This window comes from Molossus molossus, unplaced genomic scaffold, assembly GCF_014108415.1.
Source record: "Molossus molossus isolate mMolMol1 unplaced genomic scaffold, mMolMol1.p scaffold_m16_p_15, whole genome shotgun sequence".
Lineage (NCBI taxonomy): Eukaryota > Metazoa > Chordata > Mammalia > Chiroptera > Molossidae > Molossus > Molossus molossus.
Window position 1 is genome coordinate 7,809,153 of NW_023425350.1, and position 24,602 is coordinate 7,833,754.

At 45.0% G+C, this 24,602-nt stretch overlaps 1 protein-coding gene across 2 annotated transcripts in view; it reads right to left on the minus strand.

Annotated features, from left to right (window-relative positions):
* NBAS (NBAS subunit of NRZ tethering complex) overlaps positions 1–24,602 on the minus strand; it is a 291,645-nt gene that overhangs the window by 247,205 nt on the left and 19,838 nt on the right. For both annotated transcript variants that reach the window (XM_036262542.1, XM_036262543.1), the window contains exons 7-9: positions 17,904–18,037; positions 15,432–15,565; positions 13,806–13,904 (exon numbers count right to left, since the gene is read on the minus strand). In XM_036262542.1, coding sequence (XP_036118435.1) covers positions 13,806–13,904; positions 15,432–15,565; positions 17,904–18,037 — 367 coding nt within the window. The remainder of the gene's footprint in view (positions 1–13,805; positions 13,905–15,431; positions 15,566–17,903; positions 18,038–24,602) is intronic.

Genomic DNA, 24,602 nt, shown 5'->3' on the forward strand with positions numbered 1-24,602 from the left:
CTCCCTCAAAATTTTGTGGAAAATAGGAAAATCACGGGTCTAAAATCAGAGATATCAGGTGCCTTTGCAACAAAGTAACTGTGTAATCTTAAGAAATTCCTCCATCCCATCAATAGTGACTGAATGCAAACCCAGTGCTAAGCCACGAGGACTCTCCTGAGCACCTGAAGAACCTTCTTAAGAAACCACGTATCCTTCTTGGGATCAGTCTGTAGCGTCAGGTTCAGCTGTGCAGTTCATCGGCATCCGCCGTGGTGCGATGGCCAGGGGCATGGCCCCTGTCCTCCCTCGCTCCCTCGGAGGGCCTCGGACGTGTACCCCTACTCGGGAATGGAACTGAGCTCAGGCCCGGCGAGGGGAAAGGGAGGCGCACGCAGACCTCTACTGTCAGGACCTCTGCGGTGACCTTTGCGTCGGGTACAAAGACACCTAAAGGACAGAGTAATGGCATGGAGGAAGAGGCCAAGGAAGGCTCTTCTGGGTCACACCAGAGAAACGTGTGTCCTTTAAACAATTTCCCAGAGAGGCAAGAGCGTTCTTAGCCAGGAGAACTGATGCACAAGAGCAGGGACACCGGCGGGCACCTGCTGTGTTCCGAGGAAGGGAAGACATGCACTGGTCCTCTAGCCTGTGCAGTGCCAGCAGGACAGAAAGTTCCACGTGGGTCTCCACACACACGACGGTCCATCTCGCTCCCTTCCTGGGCACCGTCCCCCTGCCACCCTCTGGACTACGACAGTTATTTAAATCATGCCTCCATTACTAAAGTGTGCGCCACCTGGGAACAGCAACTGCATCTGCACCTTTGCAGCATGTGTTAGAGTTAGTAAACACTCCAGAAATATCTACCTGGGCTCTCTGTGCGGAGACCCACAGGGGCACAGAGAGAAAGAAGACAGTCTTTGTCCTTGGCTTAACCTCTCCAGGCTTCAGCTCTCCCTCCTGAGAAAGGAAGGAGCTAAGCCCAGTGATGGATGAAACTCTTTTCCAGCTCTGACATTCTAAGAGTCTAAACTCAAAGCAGGAGCATGGGTATCAGGCAACAAAACTAAACTGTGACTGATGGAGCAAGAATACACACACAGGGAGGAGTGAATCCAATGAGCAGCAGTGCAGGCAGACGCCAGGGCAGAACCGGGGAGGAGTAGGGGTGGGTGAGACCATCTGAGGAGTGGGAATCGGGGACAGGACGCGGGCCCCTAAGCATCACATGTATGTAACAACAATAAATTAAATGGGGCACCACGAGTTATTTCCAAGGGTTATAAATGGTTTATTAAGAGGCTCTTCAATCTAATAATTGTTGGAAGAGTCTGCCATCTAGTGGCTTAAAACTCCTTAAAGCCAAGGAAGGAAGTTTGCAGTAACAGTGGGAGAGACTTTGGATATACATGACCAATGTGCCTGCAGCACACAGTCAGCAAGGAAGGGGAAAAAAGAAAACAAAACAAAACGACGTCTCAAAATTGAAAAGTGTTTAAGACCATGCTTAAGACCAAAATAAGGGCTCAAAAATCGGTGCCTTCTATAAAGCTAGAAGCCCTTCCTCTCTTGGAATCATTGAAATGTCTCCAATTTTAATTCATTTCACTGTATCTTAAACATTCTTTACTATAAAAATCTTGTTCAATATTTTAAATTCTGCTTATCTTTACGTATTAGATAAAGAACTTACAAGAAGGAAACACACCTAATCATGACTATTTCCACCAACGGTTCTCAAACATCAGAATCACCCCAGGGGTGGGGGAGCTGGTAAAAATGCAGACTGCCAGGCCAGCGCCCGGGGGGGCTGACTCAGGGGTCTAGGGTGGAGGCGAGAACGAGAACATGGGTGTCCACCCACCCCTCTGTGACTGCTGCCACTGGCACACGCTTGGAGGACGCACAGCTCACGTTACGCTGGAGGCTGAGCCGAGCTCCAGTAGACACCGTTCGCTCTCAATCAAAACGGGCAGCGTCACACTGCTGAGTCAACATGGCTTGAGGATAATCAAAGAAAACTGATGATACTGAATGGTTACTTATTGAGACAAAGCCTGAGAATTGTTCTTGGATGGAGAAAGCACTATGGGAGACTGCTTAGTTCAGTAATAAAATTTATTTTTCCTGGTTATTTGGTAACTAGGCATTTAACGTATTTAAAATTGAGTGGTACCTGGTTATAAATTCCTTAAGACGCGATCTGGAATCTAGAATCAAGAGGGATAGGACAGTCTGTGAAGTTCAATACTCCTCACTTTACCCTTCCCAAGCAGACTGGCCCACGCTCAGACAGACGGTTGGACGACAGAGAAGAGAAGGTGGCAGACACAGTCTGCAAAGGGCAGATAAAACATTTTATACTCTGTGGGCTCTGGTCTCTTCCATGACCACTCATTTCTGTCATTGTACAAACAAGCATAGACAATATACATTTTTCTTAAAGGTGTGGCTATGTTCTAATAAAATTTTATTTCTGAACACGGAAATTTGAATTTCATATAATTGTCACAGATCATAAAAAACTCTTTTCATTTTTTTAAGTAAAATCTATTCTTAGCTCACAGGCCATACAAGACTGGCCAGATTTGGTCCACAGGCAGCAGTCTGCCAAGCCGTGGGGCAGAGAAACAGTTACGAGCATGGGTAGGAGAAGACGTGAGCTGACCACTGAGCATCATGCCGCCCAGGAAGGGTCTTAACCTCTTGGCGCTTCAGTTTCTCGCCCCAGAACAGCCGTTATGACACTACCTTACAGCACTGTAAAGACTGGGATTCAGTAAGTATCTAGCAATCAGTCAAGACTCTAAAAAGTTAATTATCTCAATTATAATCTTAACTTCAAAGTCAAGTCAATTCAATACCAGTTTAAGGAGCACCTGAAATTCGCAAGGCACTGTGCTGGCAGTATAGAAAATACTGCATAGGGAACCAAATCCTCCCTCCCCCAAAGGAGCCTGCAGTCTTGTGGGTCAATGACACAGATGCATAGGGAACCAAATTCTCCCTCCCCCAAAGGAGCCTGCAGTCTTGTGGGTCAATGACACAGATGCATAGGGAACCAAATTCTCCCTCCCCCAAAGGAGCCTGCAGTCTTGTGGGTCAATGACACAGATGCATAGGGAACCAAATTCTCCCTCCCCCAAAGGAGCCTGCAGTCTTGTGGGTCAATGACACAGATGCATAGGGAACCAAATTCTCCCTCCCCCAAAGGAGCCTGCAGTCTTGTGGGTCAATGACACAGATGCATAGGGAACCAAATTCTCCCTCCCCCAAAGGAGCCTGCAGTCTTGTGGGTCAATGACACAGATGCATAGGGAACCAAATTCTCCCTCCCCCAAAGGAGCCTGCAGTCTTGTGCATCAATGAGACAGAAAGTCTTGAGAAGGCCTGTTAAGGGCCTGTCTTTCATTCACACAGCTCTTCAACATAAACTCTTAAGTTTTCCTTCTGCCAAAGTCAGGCTTTCATTCATTTACCCAACGCGGACTTACTGAGCACCCTACCTGCTAGGCCCTGTTCCAAACACTGAAATGGAGCTACAAACAATGCAGATCAAGTGCCTGCGCTCGGGGAGTTTACGCTTCAGTGCATCAGTACTGCTTCTCCCCTTTTCTGTTTTGACAAAGCCAAGTAAATGTTAACAACTGAACCACAATCTACTGCCAGACAGTCCTTGAGAAGCACCGCAATGGGCACTGACGATACGGTGACGACACAGGGCCACAGCCTCCCAGACTACTACCTGTGGACGAAAATGAACGTCTCTTCCTCACTACCCTAAACATGGACTCTAAAGGGTCAGCCCAACCAAATGTCATAGAGCAGGTAGACGAGAAAAAAGCAAGAAGGCATTCCAGGCGGAGGGAAAAACAAGGAGGCACAAAGGCTTAGCAAACAAAGACACTGAGAAATGCAAGGGTTCCCCTATGCCTGAGGGCACCTAGCAAACCAGGCCTCTGAACCAAGTCCAGCCCGCCACCTACTTTTGTAAATAAAGCTTTATTGGAACACAGTCACACGTGTCCATTTACTTCTTGTCTACAGTTGTTTTCCCACGGCGATGGAAGAGGTGAGTAGTTACAACACAAACCATCTGGCGCTTTACAGAAAGCGTGCTGGCCATTGGTCTGGCGCAAAGAAACACGAAGGAGTGTGGCCAGAGGCTGGAGAAGTCAAAAGACCAATGACAGTGGCCTATAATACTAATCTAAGGAGTTACATCTCTGTCCCCATGGCAAAAGGAAATTAGAGATGAGTTTTTATGCTTCACGCGTGTAGATTAAGACCTGTGTCCCTTGCTGGAAATACAACAGAAAACGAATTAGAGGAGGATCAGGCAGAAAGCAGAGAACACGCCTGGTAATAAACTGGATAAGAAGCAATGAGTTTCTGAACTATAAGGATGGCAGTAGAAATGGAGAGGAGGAGGGAAATTTGAGATACATTAGAGAATATTAATCAACAAGTCTTAAAGAGTCATAAAAATGAGTTAAGAAAGTTAACCAAAGTGACTCTCAGGTTTCGCCTGGTGGAAATGCCATAAATCAAGATTTGGGACTACAGGAGAAAACATAGGTTTGGAGGTACAATATGATTAATGCAGTTAGAATCTAATGACTATGAGGCATCTATGAGCTAGGTATCCTAAAGATGTTCTGTGGGGGTGGGTCAACAGCTCCGTGGCCCAGGGGTGACTCATGGGATACAGATTTAGGAGACATCACATATGCATTTAAGTGGTTAAATGAGTTTGGTTCAAGTTGCCTATGAAAAATGTATAGAGTAGGTAAGAGAAAAAAAAACGGCCAAAGGATTCCACTAAAAATCTACTAGAATTAGTAATCAGGTTCAACAAGGCTGTAGGCTACAAGATCAATATACATATATCAACCGTATTCCTATACATCAGCAATAAACACCCATGGGAGGGGAGCTTACACACACACACACCCCCTCTGCCGCTGCACACGGGTCATACGCCAGGCAGCTCCTGAGGGGCTCAGACCTGGCTCCACAGCACCTCTCATTCCAGGATTCGAGGCAGCCACAACCAAGGGGAGGGAGGCAATACCTAAAGCACCATTTATTCCTGTCCCTCACTGGGGCCACTTCGAAGGAAAGGACATCCCCTATTCATTGTATTTCATCTCCCAAAGCCTTTGCACAGGGGCATCAGCACCCCCTGCAGAGGCTTCTATCAAAACGAATGCTAGATCCCATCCCACAGCGACCTGACCGAGCCTCTGGGGACGAGCCTAGGCGTGTGTTTGTCTCTTTAATTCTCGGCAGGCAGTTCTGTCATCCACACCTTGTTAAGAACCATTAGCCTAGTAAACAGAATGTCAATGAAAATAGTAACAAATCAGTTCAGATTTCTTAGATGTCCTTGCCCGTTCCCTTCCCTCCACCCACAGCTTGTGCCAGTGGTCATCATCTAAAGACTTAATTCCCTTCCAGTCCTTAGGATGGATTTAAGCAACCCCATGCAAAAGCAGTCCGCTCAGCATCCACCTACCTGGTCCATCCACTTATCACATTACCTTGCATCCTGATTTCAGAACAACCCAGGTTCTGACACCAAACTCTTACCTTCTGTTCCGATACCAGAAGCTTAATTATTGAAGTATTTCTCAAACTTATTCTCCTAGGAAAAACATCTTGTCTCTTTTTTTTTAAATCCTTACCCTGGGACATTTTTGCATTTATCTTCAGATAGAGCGGGAGAGAGAGAGGGAGGAAGAGAGAGAGAGAAACATCGACATGAGAGAGACACATCGAGCACTTGCCACCCACACGACCCAACCAGGGCCGGGGAAAAACCGCAACCAACGTACGTTCCCTTAGCAGGAACTGAACCCAGGAGTCTCCAGTCTGTGGGTTGGCGCTCTAACCACTGAACCAAACTGGCCAGGGCAAAAACATCTTGTCTTTGAACCCTAGCCCCCCTTCTCTATTGAACACTGCTAACTGCTGCCTGCCAGGTATCCCTGATAATGGGTCTTTCTACAATGCCTGCTGCAATTTCCATACCCCCACTATAATTTTCCTCTTATAAATGCCAGCAGTCCACACTAGACTTCCTTGTTAATTGAGTAGCTTGCTCAAACACCATCTACTGTCCCTGCCCAGTAAAGTGCTAGCAAAGTGTGGACCAAAAGAATGACCTGCCTTGAGGTTTCATAGCTAGTACAACCAAGAACAAAATTCAGGTCTCCTGTCTCATAACCCATTACAACAAAAATATATTTTTTTAATTTTTTCTGTCTATAAAACATAACAAAGCATCACTCCTTCATTCCTATAAAATAACTAAAGATTCCATAACCTTATTTCCGCTCTCTACTCCCAAGAGGGAATTGCACAGCTAATCTAACATCACTCCAAGTATAAGAAGAAAATCAATCTGGCCCTGGCCGATTTGGCTTAGCAGTTAGCGCTTCGGCCTGCAGTCCAGAGAGACCGGGGTTCGGTTCCCGCTAAGAGCACGTACCTCGGTTGCAGTTTGTCCCCGGCCCTGGTTGGGTAGTGCGGGTGGCAGCCACTCGATGTGTCCCTTTCACATCGATGTTTCTCTCTCTCTCTCCCTCTCTCTCTCCCTCCTGCTCTATCTGAATAAAAAATGGAAAAATGTCCTCGGATGAGGATAAAAAAAAAATTCAATCTGGCCCAAGTCATACCAAGCTGAACAACTACCACCAAAACACTCAGAAAGAAAGAGGGGATAGAGAGATAGATTGGTTGGTTAATTGATTTACCAACTGAACAGGTTCAAAAATTTATAAAGATCTTCAAAGGTCCATTTAATTGCAACAGTAACATAATGAGAATTAGCCCGTCGTATCAAAGAATCTCTGAACGTAGGAGTGATAGATGGGTGAAAGCTGATTTCTAAAAAAAATTTAATGTTTTTCAACGCAAGACCAAAAAAGGTCAAATTAATAAAGCATTGTCTTCTACTTAAAAAAAAACAGCCAGCAGAAGGCTGCTAATTACTGAGCTACTTCTTAGTCACAGTGTCTACCCACCCATGACATTCTGGACCAAAGCAGATGCCAAGACTCACTTCCCTGGCTCCCTAGAAACAGATGCCGACAAACCCCCACACCCCTACCAAAGAGTCATCTGCACAGCTCAGGAATCCCTCAATCCCCGCCGAAGGGCTCTCACCTCCGCCACAATGCAGCTTTCTCCACAGCACCTCTTCATTTCTCTTCAAATAACCAACCTGGATTATGGGAAGATGAATATTCTCATGCTGCAGGAATGAGAAACTGAACGGTAAAATGAAAACTCCTAATACGAGGCTAACTCGATCACTGACGTGCATACGCCTCAGGTACAAGGCTGCGCGGTGACCTCTCGGATGCCAATCCCAGCACGACCAAGGGCCAAGTGTGCTGCCCCTGCCGTGGGAGATGAGCAGCGGCCACCGCGACCACAGCTCTCCTTCCTCTCCAACCCTCCACAAAAGGAACAATCTGATGGGGTTGGGCTTATGAAACCCTCCTTAGCGGCGTGCACCTCTCTGCCCCCCAGCAGTCAGCACAGCGCACCTTCCCACACGGCACTGCCTTGGTTCTCCTGGGACACGGAGGACGGCCGCTTCACAGCAATGGAGTGGCTGCGCAAGTCCACTGTGACCTCCCCAAAGCATGGCAGGTCTACCAGGAACGCCCACTCTGCGAAGGACAACAAAATGTGCCCATGCCCTTGGGTAAGCCTTTCAGGCAGGGGACACTCAACACGATCTTCTCCACAGGATCAAATTTAAACATCGGTGGAACCAACCTACATTTCCCTAGATAACAGTGCTAAGAAGAGACTGTGACCGCCCTCCCCCTGCTCCCCTCTCTGTAAAGACTGTTTCCCTTCCGTTTGGGGCCAGTGAAGTTACCACCATGTCACCCGAGAGTTCCTTCACACACCAGACATTCCTGACCCCCGGGAAGCACAACCTATTCATCTGGAATACTCCCTTCATCCAATGAGAGTAAGAGACTCCTGATTTAAAGTACTTAGACTCTGCTTAGGGGCAATCAGGAGCCCACGTGAGACGAGCCCACCAGCACACAAAGCCTCGCCCTCCACACTGCCGCATGCCCCTATTAAAGGTACCCTCAGTCTCCGTGAAGTCTGCAGACTGTGACCCTTCCACCTTCCCAGCCGTCGCCAGAACAGCAGGCCCTGCTGCAGGTGGGAGAATGAGACCCCAGCCGCTCTTGGCCGGCGCAGTGTGTCATCTGGTTGTCATCTACTTTAAGGCAGTCTGAAACCACAGCTGATTACTCCCTGTAAATGTCTCAAGTTCTTTCTGGAGAACCGGTATTTGACCTAAAATACAGTTGACTGAGAGAGAAAAAACTTGAATCATCCAGCCCTGGCCGGCGAGGCTCAGTTGGTTGGAGTGTCGTCCCACACACCAAAAGGCTGAGGGTTCGATTCCCAGTAAGGGCGCATACCTAAGTTGCGAGTTCAATCCCCAGTTGGGGTGCATGTGGAAGGCAACTGATCTGAAAGCAACAAACTGATGTTTCTCTTTCACATCTCTCTCTCCCCCCCCGCCCCAACCCTTCCCCTCTCTCTAAAATCAATAAGCATGTCCTCAGGTGAGAATTAAAAAAGAAAAAGAAAAACTTGAATCATCCAAATACTTGGATTCTCACTTTGCACAGCCATGACATGCATCAATCACCCAGTTCTTCCTTCCCCACTGACTGTAGGAAGCATGAGTGCCTCTCTTACCACAAACCCGAGTCTCTCTTAAAGATAGAAGTGTTCACATGAAAGCCTCTTTAAAGGGTCTTTTTTTCTTATTTATTCCTTTTTTCTTACAGCTTTACTGAGGTAGGATTAGCATTCCATAAAACTCACAGACACCAGAGATCTTTAGGGGTAATAAAATATTCTAAAACTGATTGTAGCAGTGGTGGCACAAACCTACACGTCTACTAAAAAATCACTGAATTAGCCCTGGCTGGTTTGGCTCAGCGGTTGGAGCGCTGGCCCATGGACGGACCGGACAATCCCAGGTTCGGTTCCCACTAAAGGCACGTACCTCGGTTACAGTTTGTCCCTGGCCCCAGTTGGGGTGGTGTGAGTGGCAACCAGTTGATGTGTCTCACTCACGTTGTTTCTCTCTCTCTCTTCCCCCCCTCTCTCCCTCCCACTCTATCTGAAGATAAATGCAAAAATGTCCTCGGGTGAAGATAAAAAAAAAAAAAAATCACTGAATTATACACTTGAAGTCAATATCAAAGAGTCGCCAAGGATTCTGGGCATGGTAACTTCCCAAATGGGCTCAAGAAAGAAGTTAAGTTTTCTTTGGTCTTTGTTGAAATGCAAATTAGGGTCTAGAAGATGTTACCTTCAAACACTAATTATCTCTGTGTAGTTACCAAGGAAATGCTGAGATTCAAAACTGAGTAAGTCAGCTTTGCTTGTAGAAATGTACAATGAAATTAGGAATAAAACCTTTTTTAAAAGCTGTATACTGTTGAAAGCAATGTGATTTCAAAACACGCAGATAAAGTCCTGTAGTTGAACGTGACTCACGCTGAGGGACGCCCTTCTGTGAAGAGCGGATGTGGCTCCCATCACTGAGTCTCCAGCCCCAGCAACACGCCACCTGCACTGCGAGTTCAATGCTGCCTCTCTAAGGCGGAACCAGGGCACAAGCTACGCCAAAATCAACAGAATGACGAGTACACTAAAAACCCAAAAAGAGGCCCTGGCCGTTTTGACTCAGTGGTTAGAGCATCAGCCTGTGGATGGGAGGGTCTTGGGTTCAATTCCCAATTAAGAGCATGTACCAGGGTTGGGGTTCTCTCCCCGGCCCTAGTCGGGGTACACACTGGAGACAACCAGTCGATGTGTCTCTCCCACAGTGATATCTCTCTCTCTCCAACCCCTTCAACTCTCTCCAAAAAAAATCAATGGAAAAAAAAATTTTTTATTTATTTATTTATTTATTTATTTTCTAGAGAGAGGAAGGGAGAGAGAGAGAGATACATCAATGAGAGAGAACACAGATTGGCCGCCTCCTGCATGCCCCCCACTGGGGATCGGGCCCACAACCTGGGCATGTGCCCTGACTGGGAATCGAACTGGCGACCTGTTGCTGCCTCGGTCAGTGCTCAACCACTGAGCCACACCGGCCAGGAAATTTCTTTTTTTTTTTTTTTTATCCTCACCCGAGGAAATTTTTTCATTTTTTGTTCAGATAGAGTAGGAGGGAGAGAAAGGAAGAGAGAGAGAGAGAGAAACATCGATGTGAAAGGGACACATTGAGTGGCTGCCACCCGCACGACCAACCAGGGCCAGGGACAAACTGCAACCTAAGTACATGCCCTTAGCGGGAACTGAACCCGGGTCTCTCTGGACCGCAGGCTGATGCTCCAACCGCTGAGCCAAACCGGCCAGGGCGGACATTTCTTTAAATAAACAAATAAATACAAAGAAGGCAGGAACGGGGAGGTGGCTGCAGGAGGGGAGCAGGACTAGAACAGGAGACAGTCTGGGGTGGACAAATTAAGTTCGTTAGGATATATAACAAAGAAAATAGTCAAAAAGAACAAATCCATAGAGCTTATCCCAAAGCTTCGCAATTAATCTTTGTTTTATATTACCCATTTACCACCTCAATTTCTCTTATTCAACAGGGCTCGCAGCATCAGGCAAAACAATGAATATCATAAAACTTTGAGTTTGTACATTACCGACTTATCCCAACTCCACTCCGGCTGATTTATTTCACATTTATCAAATCCTTGTGGATGATGAATATCGCAGGCTCACATTACCAGAGTGAACAAAAATAAAGAAAACAGTGATGAACATTTCAGCTTCTCTCATTTAAAAAGGACGCATAGCCCTGGCCAGTTTGGCTCAGCGGTTAGAGCATTGGCCTGTGGTCCAGAGAGACCCAGGTTTGGTTTCCGCTAAGGGCACGTACTTCGATTGCAGTTTGTCCCCGGCCCTGGTTGGTCGTGCGGGTGGCAGCCACTCGATGTGTCCCTTCACGTCGATGTTTCTCTCTCTCTCTCCCTTCCTCTCTCTCCCTCCCACTCTATCTGTACAAAAAATGGAAAAATATCCTAGGGTGAGGATAAAAAATAAATAAAATAAGGACGCATAATGGAAAATACGAGAACCCCAGCAATACTGTTGTCGCGCACAGCAAGCGGGGTTCACACACACTCCTCCTCTGAACAGCGTTCACTCAGAAAGCCGACGCAGTCACCCATCCCACGCCCACTGCTGTCCATCATCTGTAGATGGTGCAGAACCAGGAAGAGAACCCCCTTCTGTGATTTGAAAATACATCTGACTTGCCCTGGCCAGTTTGGCTCAGCGGTTAGAGCGTCGGCCTGCGGTACTGAGAGACCTGGGTTCGGTTTCCGCTAAGGGCACGTACTTCGGCTGCAGTTTGTCCCCGGCCCTGGTTGGTCGTGCGGGTGGCAGCCACTCGATGTGTCCCTTCACGTCGATGTTTCTCACTCTCTCTCCCTTCCTCTCTCTCCCTCCCATTCTATCTGTACAAAAAATGGAAAAATATCCTAGGGTGAGGATAAAAAAAAAAAAGAAAATACATCTGACTTTCCAAAATGTGTATTGAAAGACCATCCTCCCCTCAAAATATACCTACAATTTGCTTAGATCCTGGTCCAAAAAGTGAAAGCCTTAAGAGTGATAAATGTAACCTGACTTATAACAAACTGGTATCATGTAATAACTATTTAGTGTACGATCATTTCAAACCCATGGTCCCACTCACCCTTCTGAAATACTGCTAGGAAAAAATATATCAAACAGTGACCCTGATGAAAAATCCAAACAGTGTAGTCAGTGGGAAATAAACTAAACAAACCAAACCAGAAAAAAAAAAAAAAAACAGCAACGAATTAAGATATAAAATACACTTCTTTTAAAAAGGACATGAAAAATAAAACAAAATAGAGAAAAGTGGAAAATGGACAAGAATATGAATAGAAGAGAAGAAACAGGGAAGAGAAAAATCAAAAGAAAAAAACCATTTTCTTCTCTACCCAGGAAATGAGAATTACTTATCCAAGGAGCCAACAGAGGGAGAGGTATCAATTAACGAAGCTCTTAAACTAGAAACCGTGACTTTTACAAAGATGTATACTACACATTCTTTGTCTTCAAGTATCTGACATTCTAATGTGAGACACATATTCATCAGAACAACAACAACAAAAATGAAATGTGAGCTATACATAAATAGTGCCCAAATGTGGCAGAACACAGAACAGCAATTCTATGTAAGAAAACGAAGAAGCCCTGTGTTGCCTGTGGCCCGAACATGTATATTATCACGTATGAGTCGCCCAGCCTCTGGTACCTCCCAGCCGAATGACCACTCCTCGAAGCATGCTCATCACATTTCCTCATCTCAGACACTTGCGTTCCCCAGAGAACAGGCACCATGTCATGCTCCCCCCATCATCACCTGACCTCAAGCTGTCTTTCCAACACCCTACCTCCCATCACAACCAGCGCCTGCCCTCCCCTCCCACACACCCTGCAGCATCTGCCAAGCTACCCCTCCTGCAAGCTCACAAAAACACACTTGTCTCTGTTCACACTGTCACTCTGTCTGGAATGCCCATCATGCCCACACCGTACCCATTCTCCAAAGCAAGTGCCACCTGCACACTTCCCTGACCCCACACAGAAGGACCATCTCCTCTATCCGGATCCCACATCACTTTATCTGCACCCTTAAGGCCCTTGCTTCTTTCTAGCTTGCATTCCCGCATAACACACACACACACACACACACACACACACACACAAAACTGCAGTAGACCTTAGAAATAGATTAGATACAAACGCATATCTATAACATATGTGTAAACTATTTTCCATGCAAGAATATGAGACCTTGAGGACAGAACTGTCCTCCATCTTCACATCTTCCACAACACCTAACAGGTGTGTTGCACACAGCAAACCAAACCACAATAAATGAGAGAGTAATGGAATGCAGGCCAGCTAAAGATAAGTACCTGGGTTGCAGATGTGATCCCCGGGGTCATGCAGGAGGCAGCCTCTCTCTCCTGCCCTCCCCTCCCTTCCTCTCTATCTCTATCTAAAAATGAATGGAAAAGTATCCTCAGGTGAGGATTAACAAAAAAAGAGGATTAACAACAACAAAAATATCTGACAGTCAGAAAGGACTTGTAAACAGACGCAGTAAATCTCAAAATCCAGAACTCAAGCTAGGTTTGCCTGACTCACAATGTGACATTCTTTTGGTTTACAGAAACAGACAGGTTAGTTCAGCTAACTTATAAAATATATATAACTTTTATTCTCCAAGAACAAATGTACTGGGAAGCAATCACTGGCAGGAGAAAATGCCCAAAGTCGCAGTAACCCTCAGTGGACGTGCAAACCCAGGGAGCAGCAGTCTGTGCGACAATCAGTGCAGCCCTACTCGCAGAGGGGGGAGGAGGGAACCGTGCCATCTGCGAGGGAGGCCCTTCCACGCAAGGGCACTCCACACGCCATACATCGGAGCTGTCAACACTGATGGGAGTCAGGTATTAAACTCGTCTTACAGATGAGAAAAATGAGATTGAGAGAAGAATTTCCTCAGTGAACATCCCCCGTGCCCCACCTGGCTCGGAGCCTAGTCAGCCACACAGACAGGCAGAAATGTGACTACAGCAATATTACAGATATTACGGTAACTATGCCAGAGGAAGAATCAGAACAATTTCTTCTCTCCAAAACCGTGCGGCGAGTTCTACATGCCCCTGACACCCCACCCCCTGCGAGAGCAAGCAGATGCTTACCTGTGACCAGGATGGTAGACGGCTGTGTTGATTCCATGAGGATAATGACCACTGAAGCTGAAACAGTGACTCTCTTGATAGCTCTGATGTGTTCCAACACTAAGGAGGTAAAAAAGAAATATATACCATTGAACCAGTGAGATGCCACCACATACTCACTCTAACTAAATTAAAAGACAGATAACACTAAGTACTGCCGAGGGTGTAGAACAACCAGAATTCTGATACCTTAGGGTGGGAATGGAAATGATATAAAAACTTTACACAAAGGTCTGGCAGTTTCTTATAAAGAGAAACTACATCTACCCTGTAACTCAGTAATTCCAAAGATACTGAACCAATAGAAATGAAAATGGATATCCACAAAGACCTGTACGAGAATGGTCATGGTAGTTTTATTTGCAACAATCCAAAACTGGAAACTCAGAAGACCATCAATAAACGAATGGATAAATAAATCATAAATGTTATGGACTGAATGTTTGTGACTGCCCCTCCCCGCCCCACCATGGGCTGAATGTATCTTACCCAGAATTCATATGTTAAAACTCTAAAGCTATGCCCTGGCAGGTCTGGCTCAGCAGTTGGAGCGTCGGCCTGCAGACCAGAGAGTCCCGGGTTCGGTTTCCACTAAGGGCACGTACCCCCCACCCAAAAAAACCTTTAAAGCTAATGCAATGGTATTTGGAGGTAAGTCGGTCATAAGGACAGAGCCCTCACGAATGGGATTTGTGCCCTAATAAGAGGCCAGAGAGCTAGCTAACTCTCTTTCCATCATATGGGGCTGCAAGAAGTCGGCAGCCTGCAAGCCACTCAGAATCAAGCCAGGCTGCACCCTCGACTCACACTTCCAGTCTCCAGAACTGTGAGAAATAAACTTCTGTTCTTAATAAGCCACAAAGTTTATGGTATTTTGTTCTAGCAACGCAAACTAAGACACATGACATAGTTGAACAATGAATTACTAGTCAGCAATCAAATGGAATAAGCTACTGATACATCCCAAAATAAGATGAATCAAAACATGCTGAATGAAGGAAGACTCAGAAGTCGGAGTCCATTAACGTGAATCACTAGAACAGGCAAAACTCGTCTCTGATAGAAAAGAAGCACAGTGGTTGCTCAGGGAGTGAGTGTGGACAGAGACGCTGGAAAGGGGCGTGAGGGACTCCCTAGCACGACGGTAACGTTCTGTACCTTGAGAGGACTTAGAACTATGTGAGTCCATGCATTTGTCAAGCCTCACTGGCTGGTACACTTAGGGTCTGTATATTTCGTTGTACACAAATTTTATCTCAAAAGAAAGAAAACTATAAGCAAACATTGAACTTTAACTAATGATAAGCATACTAAAGTATTTAAGTAGTGACTCTGAAATTCACTTAAAAACAAGGCTGATTAATGGCTGGACAGAAATGTGACCCCAGCAAGTACAGTAAAACTGGGAACAGAATTTAAGTTGAGGTAGATGGGTTTTTATTATACAATTCTTTCAAACTTCCTATTAATATTTGCAATTTTTTGTAATCAAATGCTGAAAGGAAACAACAAAATCAGACACTAAGACAGAGAAATAAACATTATTTTGTCAAACAGGTCTTCCCAAATAAAATGTTTTATTTTTACCTTACAAGGTAACTTCTAAGTTCTCCTCGGTAATTGATGACTAGGAGTTCTGCAGACCACTGTGCACTTCCTTTATGTTCTAAAAATATCAACCCAGCAACGGCATAGCTCAAATCACCTGCTAGACTAGATGCCTGCAGAAGAAAGGGAAATAAGTTACTAAACAGAGAGACAGAAGTTAACATACGTATAATTGGAAGCTATCCGAGACACTGGCCTTACCAGGCGCACTGTAGATAAGATAGCCCCAGAACGGATCTGTGTACTGAAGACTCAAGCAAATGAGAACGCCTACAGTAGACACTAAGTCTACACCAACCTCCCAACCACAGGCTGCAACCACAGCTGCCTCTTTGGATGACATATTCACCTAGACAGGTGAACCTTTGTTCACTGGTCTTCCGTGGGGAAAATAAAAGAAAGTAATGCCACCATTTGGCCTCAAAGAATTCTAAGATACAGAATTCAGATATAGGCCTTCAAATGTTGATTTCTATTTAAAGCAGTAACCAAAGCTAAAAAAAAAAAATGTCTCGGCTCTGATTACTTTCCATTTGCCTAATGAGCAACGTTAAGGGAAAGGACATTTAGCAACACGCACTTAATGATAATCTTTCCATCAACTAATTATCAGGTTATATTGCTAAGGACTTGAAGGCTGTGCAGCTTGGGAAGCACAGAAAATGAAGTTCATCGCCCTGAGTGGCTGGCCCTTCATCACCTTGAGCTATGCAATGAAATACCATAGCCACAGGTGGCTGCTAAACACCTGACACACGGCTCATCCCAACTGAGATACACTACAAATATAAAAAGATACACCAATAAATAAATTAATAAAAATGCACACCAAATTTCAAAGAAATGTCTACCAAAGAAAGTAAAATACTTCAATAATTTTTACACTAATTACATATTGAAATGATATTTAGAATTTATTGGATTAAATAAAATATATTAAATACATTTCACCTGTTTCTTTTAACTCTTCCTAATGCAACTACTAGAAAATTTAAAACTGTACGTGATCACACAGATACCTCATTTATAGTTCTATCAGATAGTGCTAGTCTAGAACACAGTAATCCAAACATCTGAGTTTGGTTCACCGAACTTCCATGTATGAACCCAATGCACTTTTTCAAGTTCTTCATTCATTATTCCTGCACAAAAATAATTCCCCAGATCATTGGTTCTCATTCTAGCTTCTCATTAGAATCAGCTCAGCAACTTGCAAACAATATTAATGCCCAGGGCCCACTTGATCAATTAAATCAGAAGTTTGGTGGGTGGAGTCTGGGCAATCCAGTAAGTTTTTTGTTTTTCTTTTCTGTCTAAAGTTTCCCAGGTGATTCTAAAATGCAGCCAGAGTTCGAACCACTGTTTCATCTGGCCCTGGACCTTGCCCACTTGAGGAAGAAGGATACAAAGTAAAAAGCACTGGGTTCCTAAAAGAGACACTAACTTCATTGTCATGGAAAAAGTCTCTCCCAATTTCAGTTTCTGAACTGTAGAATGAGGATAGCATCTGCCCAATCTACCCAAAGGAATGTTGTGAACATTAAATAAAAACAAAGTATAGCCCGGCTGGTGTGACTCAGTGGTTGAGCGTTGACCCATGCACCGAGAGGTCGCCAGTTCGATTCCCAGTCAGGACGCATGCCCAGGTTGTGGGCCCGATCCCCAGTGGGGGGCACGCCGGAGGCGGCCAGTCAATGTTCTTTCTCATCAATGTTTCTATCTCTCTCTCCTTCTTCCTTCTCTCTCTCTAAAATCAATAAAGAAAAAAAAAAACAGTATACATAAAAATCATTAATAAAGCACTAGCCCTGGCCGGTATGGCTCAGTGGTTAGAGTGTCGGCCCGCAGACCAGAGAGGCCCGGTACCTCGCTAAGGGCATATACCTCGGTTGCAGCTTGTCCCCAGCCCTTATTGGGGTCATGTGGGTGGTGACCACTCGATGTGTCTCTCTCATGTCGGTGTTTCTCTCTCTCTCTTCCACCCTCTCTCCCTCCCGCTCTATCCGAAGATAAATGCAAAAACGTCCTCAGGTGAGGATAAAAAAAAAAAAAAGTATAAAGCACTCTACAATTACAAGTTATTACTACCATTAATGTTTTTCTCCACTCTCCCCTTCCATTTCTACCCCCTTTAGGGTAACAAGTTCTAACTCCTCTCGAAGCTGTTCCTCCTGTGACAGCCACTTTCTTCCCCTCAGTGGACGCTATAACCACGTTCAGTGTCTCCCTGTAGCGCTGACTTAGTACCTTATTTTAATAACAGTGGACTGCACCTGGATACTGCATTACAAAATACACAGAATAAATTCTTTCATGTATATAGATGTCTAACTAGATTCTGGACATCTTGATTTATTATTCAGATTTCTATTTCCCATCTTCACATTCATTCACTCAGTACCGACACGTAAAGACATTTAAACAGGTGGTCAGCTGAGGGCACGTGCGTACCGGGGCAATAACGAAGAGCTCGCTTCCCACGAGGTCGAACACGCGCACGGTGCCCGTGCTCTCCGCGTAGGCCAGCAGGGTGCAGTCGTAACTCCACGCCACGCGTCTCCACTGCGGTTTCGGGTCTTTTGGAACTAGAACGAAAAGAAAGCTTTTAACAATGTATTAGAAAGATAGGTAACACAGTCACTGCAACTACAGTTAAGTATTCAACAATATTACATCATCTCCTGAGGGTCTCTCATGCTTCGGTTCAGTAGAAAGGAACAGCTCCCGGAAGCCCACTTCAAGTACGAGCCGGAAACAGGAGCCACAGCAAGTGCAGCCCACATACTGAAGCAAAGCCCAGATACCAGCAATCTGTTGAATGCTGAGCACGCCCTGGTCTGGTAAAGGCCCGGGAATAATATACCTCAAACACACATGGAATTAAGAGATCAAAAGCATAGAGAATGGGCAGAAAATAACTCTAATCCAATAAATGCAGTTCCTATGAAAACAAATAATAAAATATCGACTGAGAGCTTTTAAGTATATCAAATATAGATGTCAAGGAATGCAAAGCAGGATTATGCTGACATTTAGAAATATATAATATATACTGGACAAGTGAATCAAGAACTGTCCTTAGTCAATCACACAATTATAAAATTCTGGTAATCAACACCTTAATAATCCAACACCTGAATTTTTCTGTTTTGAATTCTTCAGCACAACAGAGAGAAGGCTATCAGCTGCAAAAGAAAAAGACACTTAAAACTCTAAACTGTGTTAGGTTGTGGTGTTCAGTGTTTTGTCTGCCTCAGTTTCCCTGTCCCGGAATCCAGGGATGAATGAAGAGACAGGAGGAGCAGTGCCTTCCCTTCACCAACAAGAATTCCCAGTGACGAGGGGACTCCAGGTGACAGCATCAGCCAAGAGTGGAACAAAGCCCAGAACCTAAGCATCCCACCTCCCCACAGTGCGGAGCTTGGTTCGGCCTTACGACAGCCTCAGGGGTGTTTCCTCAACATCGCACCTTCTCTACTGCTTTGCTAAAGTCCCAGGTCAAGCTACATCATGTCTTGCTTGGACTTTCACAAAGGTCTTCCTTCCTACCTCATTCTCTTCCCCTCTACTCCCCCCTCAGTACCACTGAAGACATCTTTCTAAAAGAGAAAGAGGGACAATCACATCCTCTGCTGCTTTAAGATCCCTGATGGGTCTCCATTTCCAACAGAATCAAGTCCAAACTCCTCCACAGACATGGGAGGACCTCCACAACGGTCCCATCCCAGCTGTCCAGTGTCACCTCCCTACCCTCCTCCACACGTCTGATAACCCACCAACACGACTGTGCACACAGAGCCTGTCTTCTGTGCAGCTCTGCCTCCACCTGGAGCGCTCACCTGCAGCATCACTCAGAGGGTTCTCGCTCGTCACAGCCAGGGGTGACAAACTGTCACCACCGTCCCTGACCCTGCTCAGAAGCTGCTCTCCTCTCTGTGCCCCACGTATGCTGTAAAAACCTTTCACAGCACGAACCACATCACGTCACATCACGCTGTTGACACGACCACGTCCCCACAGCTTCCTCAACTCCCTGAAATCAGAGACAAGGTCTCATTCACCACCGCCACCCTGGGACCCGACACACAGAGTGATTAATGTTTCACTGATGGACAAATCGAAGTCTCTAAGAAAAACCCATATTAGCACAGTCAGGACTAAGGGCTCAAGCACCACCAAACAATTAGCGTGAGTCGTACAGCCGGCATCACTCCACCCGAGAGAGGTGCTGCAGCTCAGACTTCCCTCCTGTCTCTGTAGTATCCGGGTCTGTGCCCTGCACATGGGGAAAGGAACCAGACGTCCATGCGTTTCTTCATTCTGACTATTTATTAACAGGCAAAAAGCCTGCGACAACATCCAAGGGGCCCTTGAACACAGGAGGGTCCAGTGAATTTTATTAAAGCCTAGGAGGGTATTGGAGGTATTGCATATACTCTGAGAGGCGTTCTTTTTTAATGGTAATAAAATGGGCCAAACAAATGAGTTCTCTGTCTTCAGAGAGCTTTAAAAAAAAATCAAACTTGGATGTAAACATGGGCACAAAATGATCAACACCAAGAACACAGGACCCGCATATACACAGATGCTCCATAAACACCATCGAGAAGGCAATTTAATGCCCTGAACATTCTCATGCGTAAGAGAAACACAGCAACATTTTCCCTTTATTACTGCTTTACCTGTCATAACAGACCGCTCCTCTTAATTCATTTTGATGTGATAAACGGATTTATGTCCCACACCCTGTGTGTGCTCCGACGTAAATTCCACCGAAGGGAATTGGCTTTCACCATCACACCTAGTCATTCCCAGGGGCTCCAGAAAACTTCGCATGTGTTTTGACCCAGACAAAGATATGTTGTCATTACCAGGTGAGATTTTACACATCAACTGGAAAATAGACTTTATCACCGGACTCTTCCCTACCTGTGCGGGTTTGGAGGAATGACCAGAAACCAAGCAATTTCTCTCTCTCACATCGCTGTGTCCCTCTCTCTCCTGCTTTCTCTCCCTTCCCCCTTCGCTCTAAAAAAAACAACAAGCAAACCAGTGGGGCTAGAACAACATGAAGAGAAGCTAAATATTTATATGACTGAAATAATAGTGTAGGTAGAAGACATGAGATAAAGTTTACAATCCTAGAATAAGAAATGACTAAGCATGATAAGAAACCCTGAAGTTATAAAGGAAAAAAATAAAACATGGCAAATGCGATTACCAAAATTTTTTTAAAAAGTAAACCAAGAAAGTTACCATAACAAATTTAAAAAACAAACTGAAAACTGTATGACCAGGGTTACCATTCATACCACAGAGAAATGGTACAAACCAGTAAGAAAAAGTCAAGTATTCTAAGAGGAATCCAGGCAAAAGGATATGATCTAACAATTCACACACACACACACAAAATAAAAGTAGACACTTAACATATGCTCTACCTAATAACTAAAGATATGCAAATTGAGGCTGACATGCTCTTTCCCCTTGCCTGTGAACCTGATGAATATTTTAAAAATAGGTAACATCTGGTGCTGAAAATGGAGAAAAGAAATAGCTTCAATTATACCTTTTTCATGGTGGTATAAATAGGCATAACTTTCAGGAATGAATTATGGCAACAGCTATCACATTGTGAAAACTACTCCCACACCCACAAACAGGATGTCATTTCCAGCACTGTTAGACACAGGAGGGGACAAAGATGGGTAAGAGACAGAGGCAGAAAACAAGCCACCATACACAGCCTAGATTTCTATCAAGAGGAAAATAAATAAAATGTGGTTCGCATTGTTACAGTGGAGAAGAATGCAAATTGAGAAGATAATCTTGTCTTTGCTTTTTCTACTTCTGCACTGTTCCAAATATGTACGGCTTTCGTAACTTAAAAACAGCACAGAGTAACCGGTTTCAGACTAGCTCTCCCACCAGAGAAGAAATCTATGCTGAAGAACTGTTTTGGAACGTGATACTGCAGGCAGTACAAGTCTGTGATCTCTGGGAGAAGGATCACCCTACTTTCTGGCAGGAAGCACTTTCCGGACCACGATGCATGAAGAGGGACCTCAAACAGGACATGCAAGTCTCACCGAACTGAGGAGATAAAGATTAGAGTTTGGAGCTATTAAGCTGGACTAGAATTTGATGACACAGACAACAGTATGGTGGTGACCAGAGGGAAGGGGTTGGGAAGAAGATGAAGAGGGTAAAAGGAGTCAAATATATACAGTGATGGAAGGAGACTAGACTTTGGAGGGTGAGCACAAAATACAATATATAGATGATGGGTTATAGAATTGTACACCTGAAACCTAGATAATGTTATTAACTAATGTTACACCAGTACATTTAATTGAATGTTTTAAAAAGATGTGCAGGGCAGCATTCCAGAGAGAAGTGAATGAGGCAGAAAAGGAACCTTAAGCTGTGGTACATTTACAACAGACTACTAGTCAGCCATAAAAACTAAGGACATCTTGCCTTTTCTGATGGCATGGATGAACCTGGAGAGAATTACACTAAGTGAAATAAGCCAGTTAGAGAAAGACAAGTACCATATGATTTCTCTTATATGTGGAATCTAATGAACAAAAGAAACTAACAAAATAGAAACAGACTCAGAGAGAGAACAGACTGACAGTTGTCAAGAGGAGAGAGAGGTTGCAGAGCTAGATAAAAAAAGGTAAAGGGATTAAGCAAAAAAAAAAAAAAAAAAAGAAAGACTCATGGACACAGACAACAGTATGGTGCTTACCAGAGGGAGAGGGGGAGGAGGGAGGTAGAAGAGGGTATAGGAGGGACAAGTGGTGATGGAAGGAGACTTGACTTGGGGTGGTGAATACACAATACAATACACAGAAGAAGTATTATAGAATTGTACACCTGAAACCTATATAATTTTATTAACCAATGTCAGTCCAATAAATTCAATTTTAAAAAAAGAAAGGAGGACTTCCGGTCAAGATGGCGGCGTAGGGAAATGCAGTATCGCGTCCTCCCACAACCACATCCAAGTTACAACAAAACTACAGAACAACCGTCATCCAAAACCGCCTGAAATCAAGCTGAATGGAAGTCCTACAACTACGGAATTAAAAAAAAATAAAAAAATAAAATAAAAAAAGCAGCTACATCCAGACCGGTAGGAGGGGCGGCGGCGCGAGGGCTGGCGGCAGAGGCGGCGCGGCAGCGCGACGGGTGGTCCCACACCCACGTGTGGCGGATAAAAATCAGGAGGATCCCGCGGCTGGGAAGGTCCTTCCTGAGGACTGAGGGGTCCCCGTCCCGCACCAGGTGCCCCGCTCAGGTTTCCAGTGCCAGGAAGAGAAGTCCCCATCACTTCTGGCTGGAAAAACCAGCGGAGACTGAGGCTCAGGGAAGCTGACCTGCCTGGAGCCCCAGGCAGCTCCCTAAAGGGCCCGCGCACGGACTGGTCGGACTCTCTCCCTCTAAGCTCGGAGGGGAGGCAGCTCGAGGGCGCCAGAGACACACAGGGGAGAACTGAGCTATTTGGCACTGGAGCGAGGGCAGGAGAGGGGGCTTCCTCAGGGACAAACGTGCTGTCAGAGGCCTTTGTTCCTTTGGTGAGCCCTTCCCTGGGGCGGCAGTCGCCATATCTGGGACTCCAGCAACCTGGCTCACACTGGTAGCCCTGCCCTGAGGCCCCGCCCCACCCCACACAACTTTCAGGCCCACCCAAGCTGTTGCCACCTGCTTAACCATAGGATCGGCTTGTCTTGGATCCTGCTTCAGGTTTTTCCTAAATTCTTTCAAACGGGCAGCATCGGGTCTCAGCGAGCCCTAAACCTCTCATTAAGTAATACACAGAAACAAACACAGGGAGGCAGCCAAAATGAGGAGACAAAGAAACAGGTCCCAAATGAAAGAACAGAACAAAACCCCAAGAAAAGAACTAAGCGAAATGGAGATAAGCAACCTAACAGATGCTAAGTTCAAAATACTGCTTATAAGGATGCTCAATGAACTCAGTGAGGGCCTCAAGAGCATAAAAAAGGACCAGTCAGAAATAATCGCTGCACAGTTAGAAACGAAGGAGGCTTTAACTGAAATAAAGAATAATTTACATAGCTTCAATAATAGAGTACGCAAATCCAAGGAGCAAACCATCGATTTGGAATATAAGGAAGCAAAAAACGCCCAATCAGAACAGCAAAAAGAAAAAAGAATCCAACAAAATGAGGATAGTGTAAGGAGCCTCTGGGACAACTTCAAGCGTGCCAACATTCGCATCTTGGGGGTGCCGGAAGGAGAAGAGAGAGAACAAGAAATCGAAAACCTGTCTGAAACAATAATGGCAGAAAACTTTCCTAACTTGGTGAAGGAAAGAGACATACAAGTCCAGGAAGCACAGAGAGTCCCAAACAAGATGAACCCCAAGAGGCCCACACCAAGACACATCATCATCAAAATGCAAAAGGTTCAAGACAAAGAGAGAATCTTAAAAGCAGCAAGAGAAAGGCAGCTAGTTACCTACAAGGGAGTTCCCATTAGGCTGTCAGCTGATTTCTCAAAAGAAACTTTGCAGGCCAGAAGGGAGTGGCAAGAAATATTCAGAGTGATGAAAAGCAAGAACCTACAACCAAAATTACTCTATCCTGCAAAGCTGTCATTTAGAATCGATGGACATATAAAAACTTTCCCAGACAAGAAAAAGTTAAAGGAGTTCATCACTACCAAACCGTTATTATATGAAATGATGAAGGGTCTTTTTAAAGAAAAAGATAAAATGTATGAACAAACAAAATGGCAATGAATACATATCTATCAACAATGGAATCTACAAACAAAATGAACAGGAAGAACAGGAACATTCTCATAGATACAGAGAACATTTTGTTGGTTGCCAGTTGGGAAGGGGGTTGGGGGAATGGGTGAAAAAGGTGAAGGGATTAAGAAGCACAAATTCATTGCTAGACTGACAAACCTCAAAGGGAAAGGGGTTGGGGGGGTGGGAAGAGATAAACCAAAGAACTTATATGCATAACCAATGGACACGGACAATAGTTTGGGAAAAGGTGGGAGGGGGGCGGGAGTGGGGAGGAGGGGGTCAATGGGGGAAAAATGTGGAACATCTGTAATACATTTTACATCCAACAATAAAGATGTGGAAAAAAAAACAAAAAAAAAACA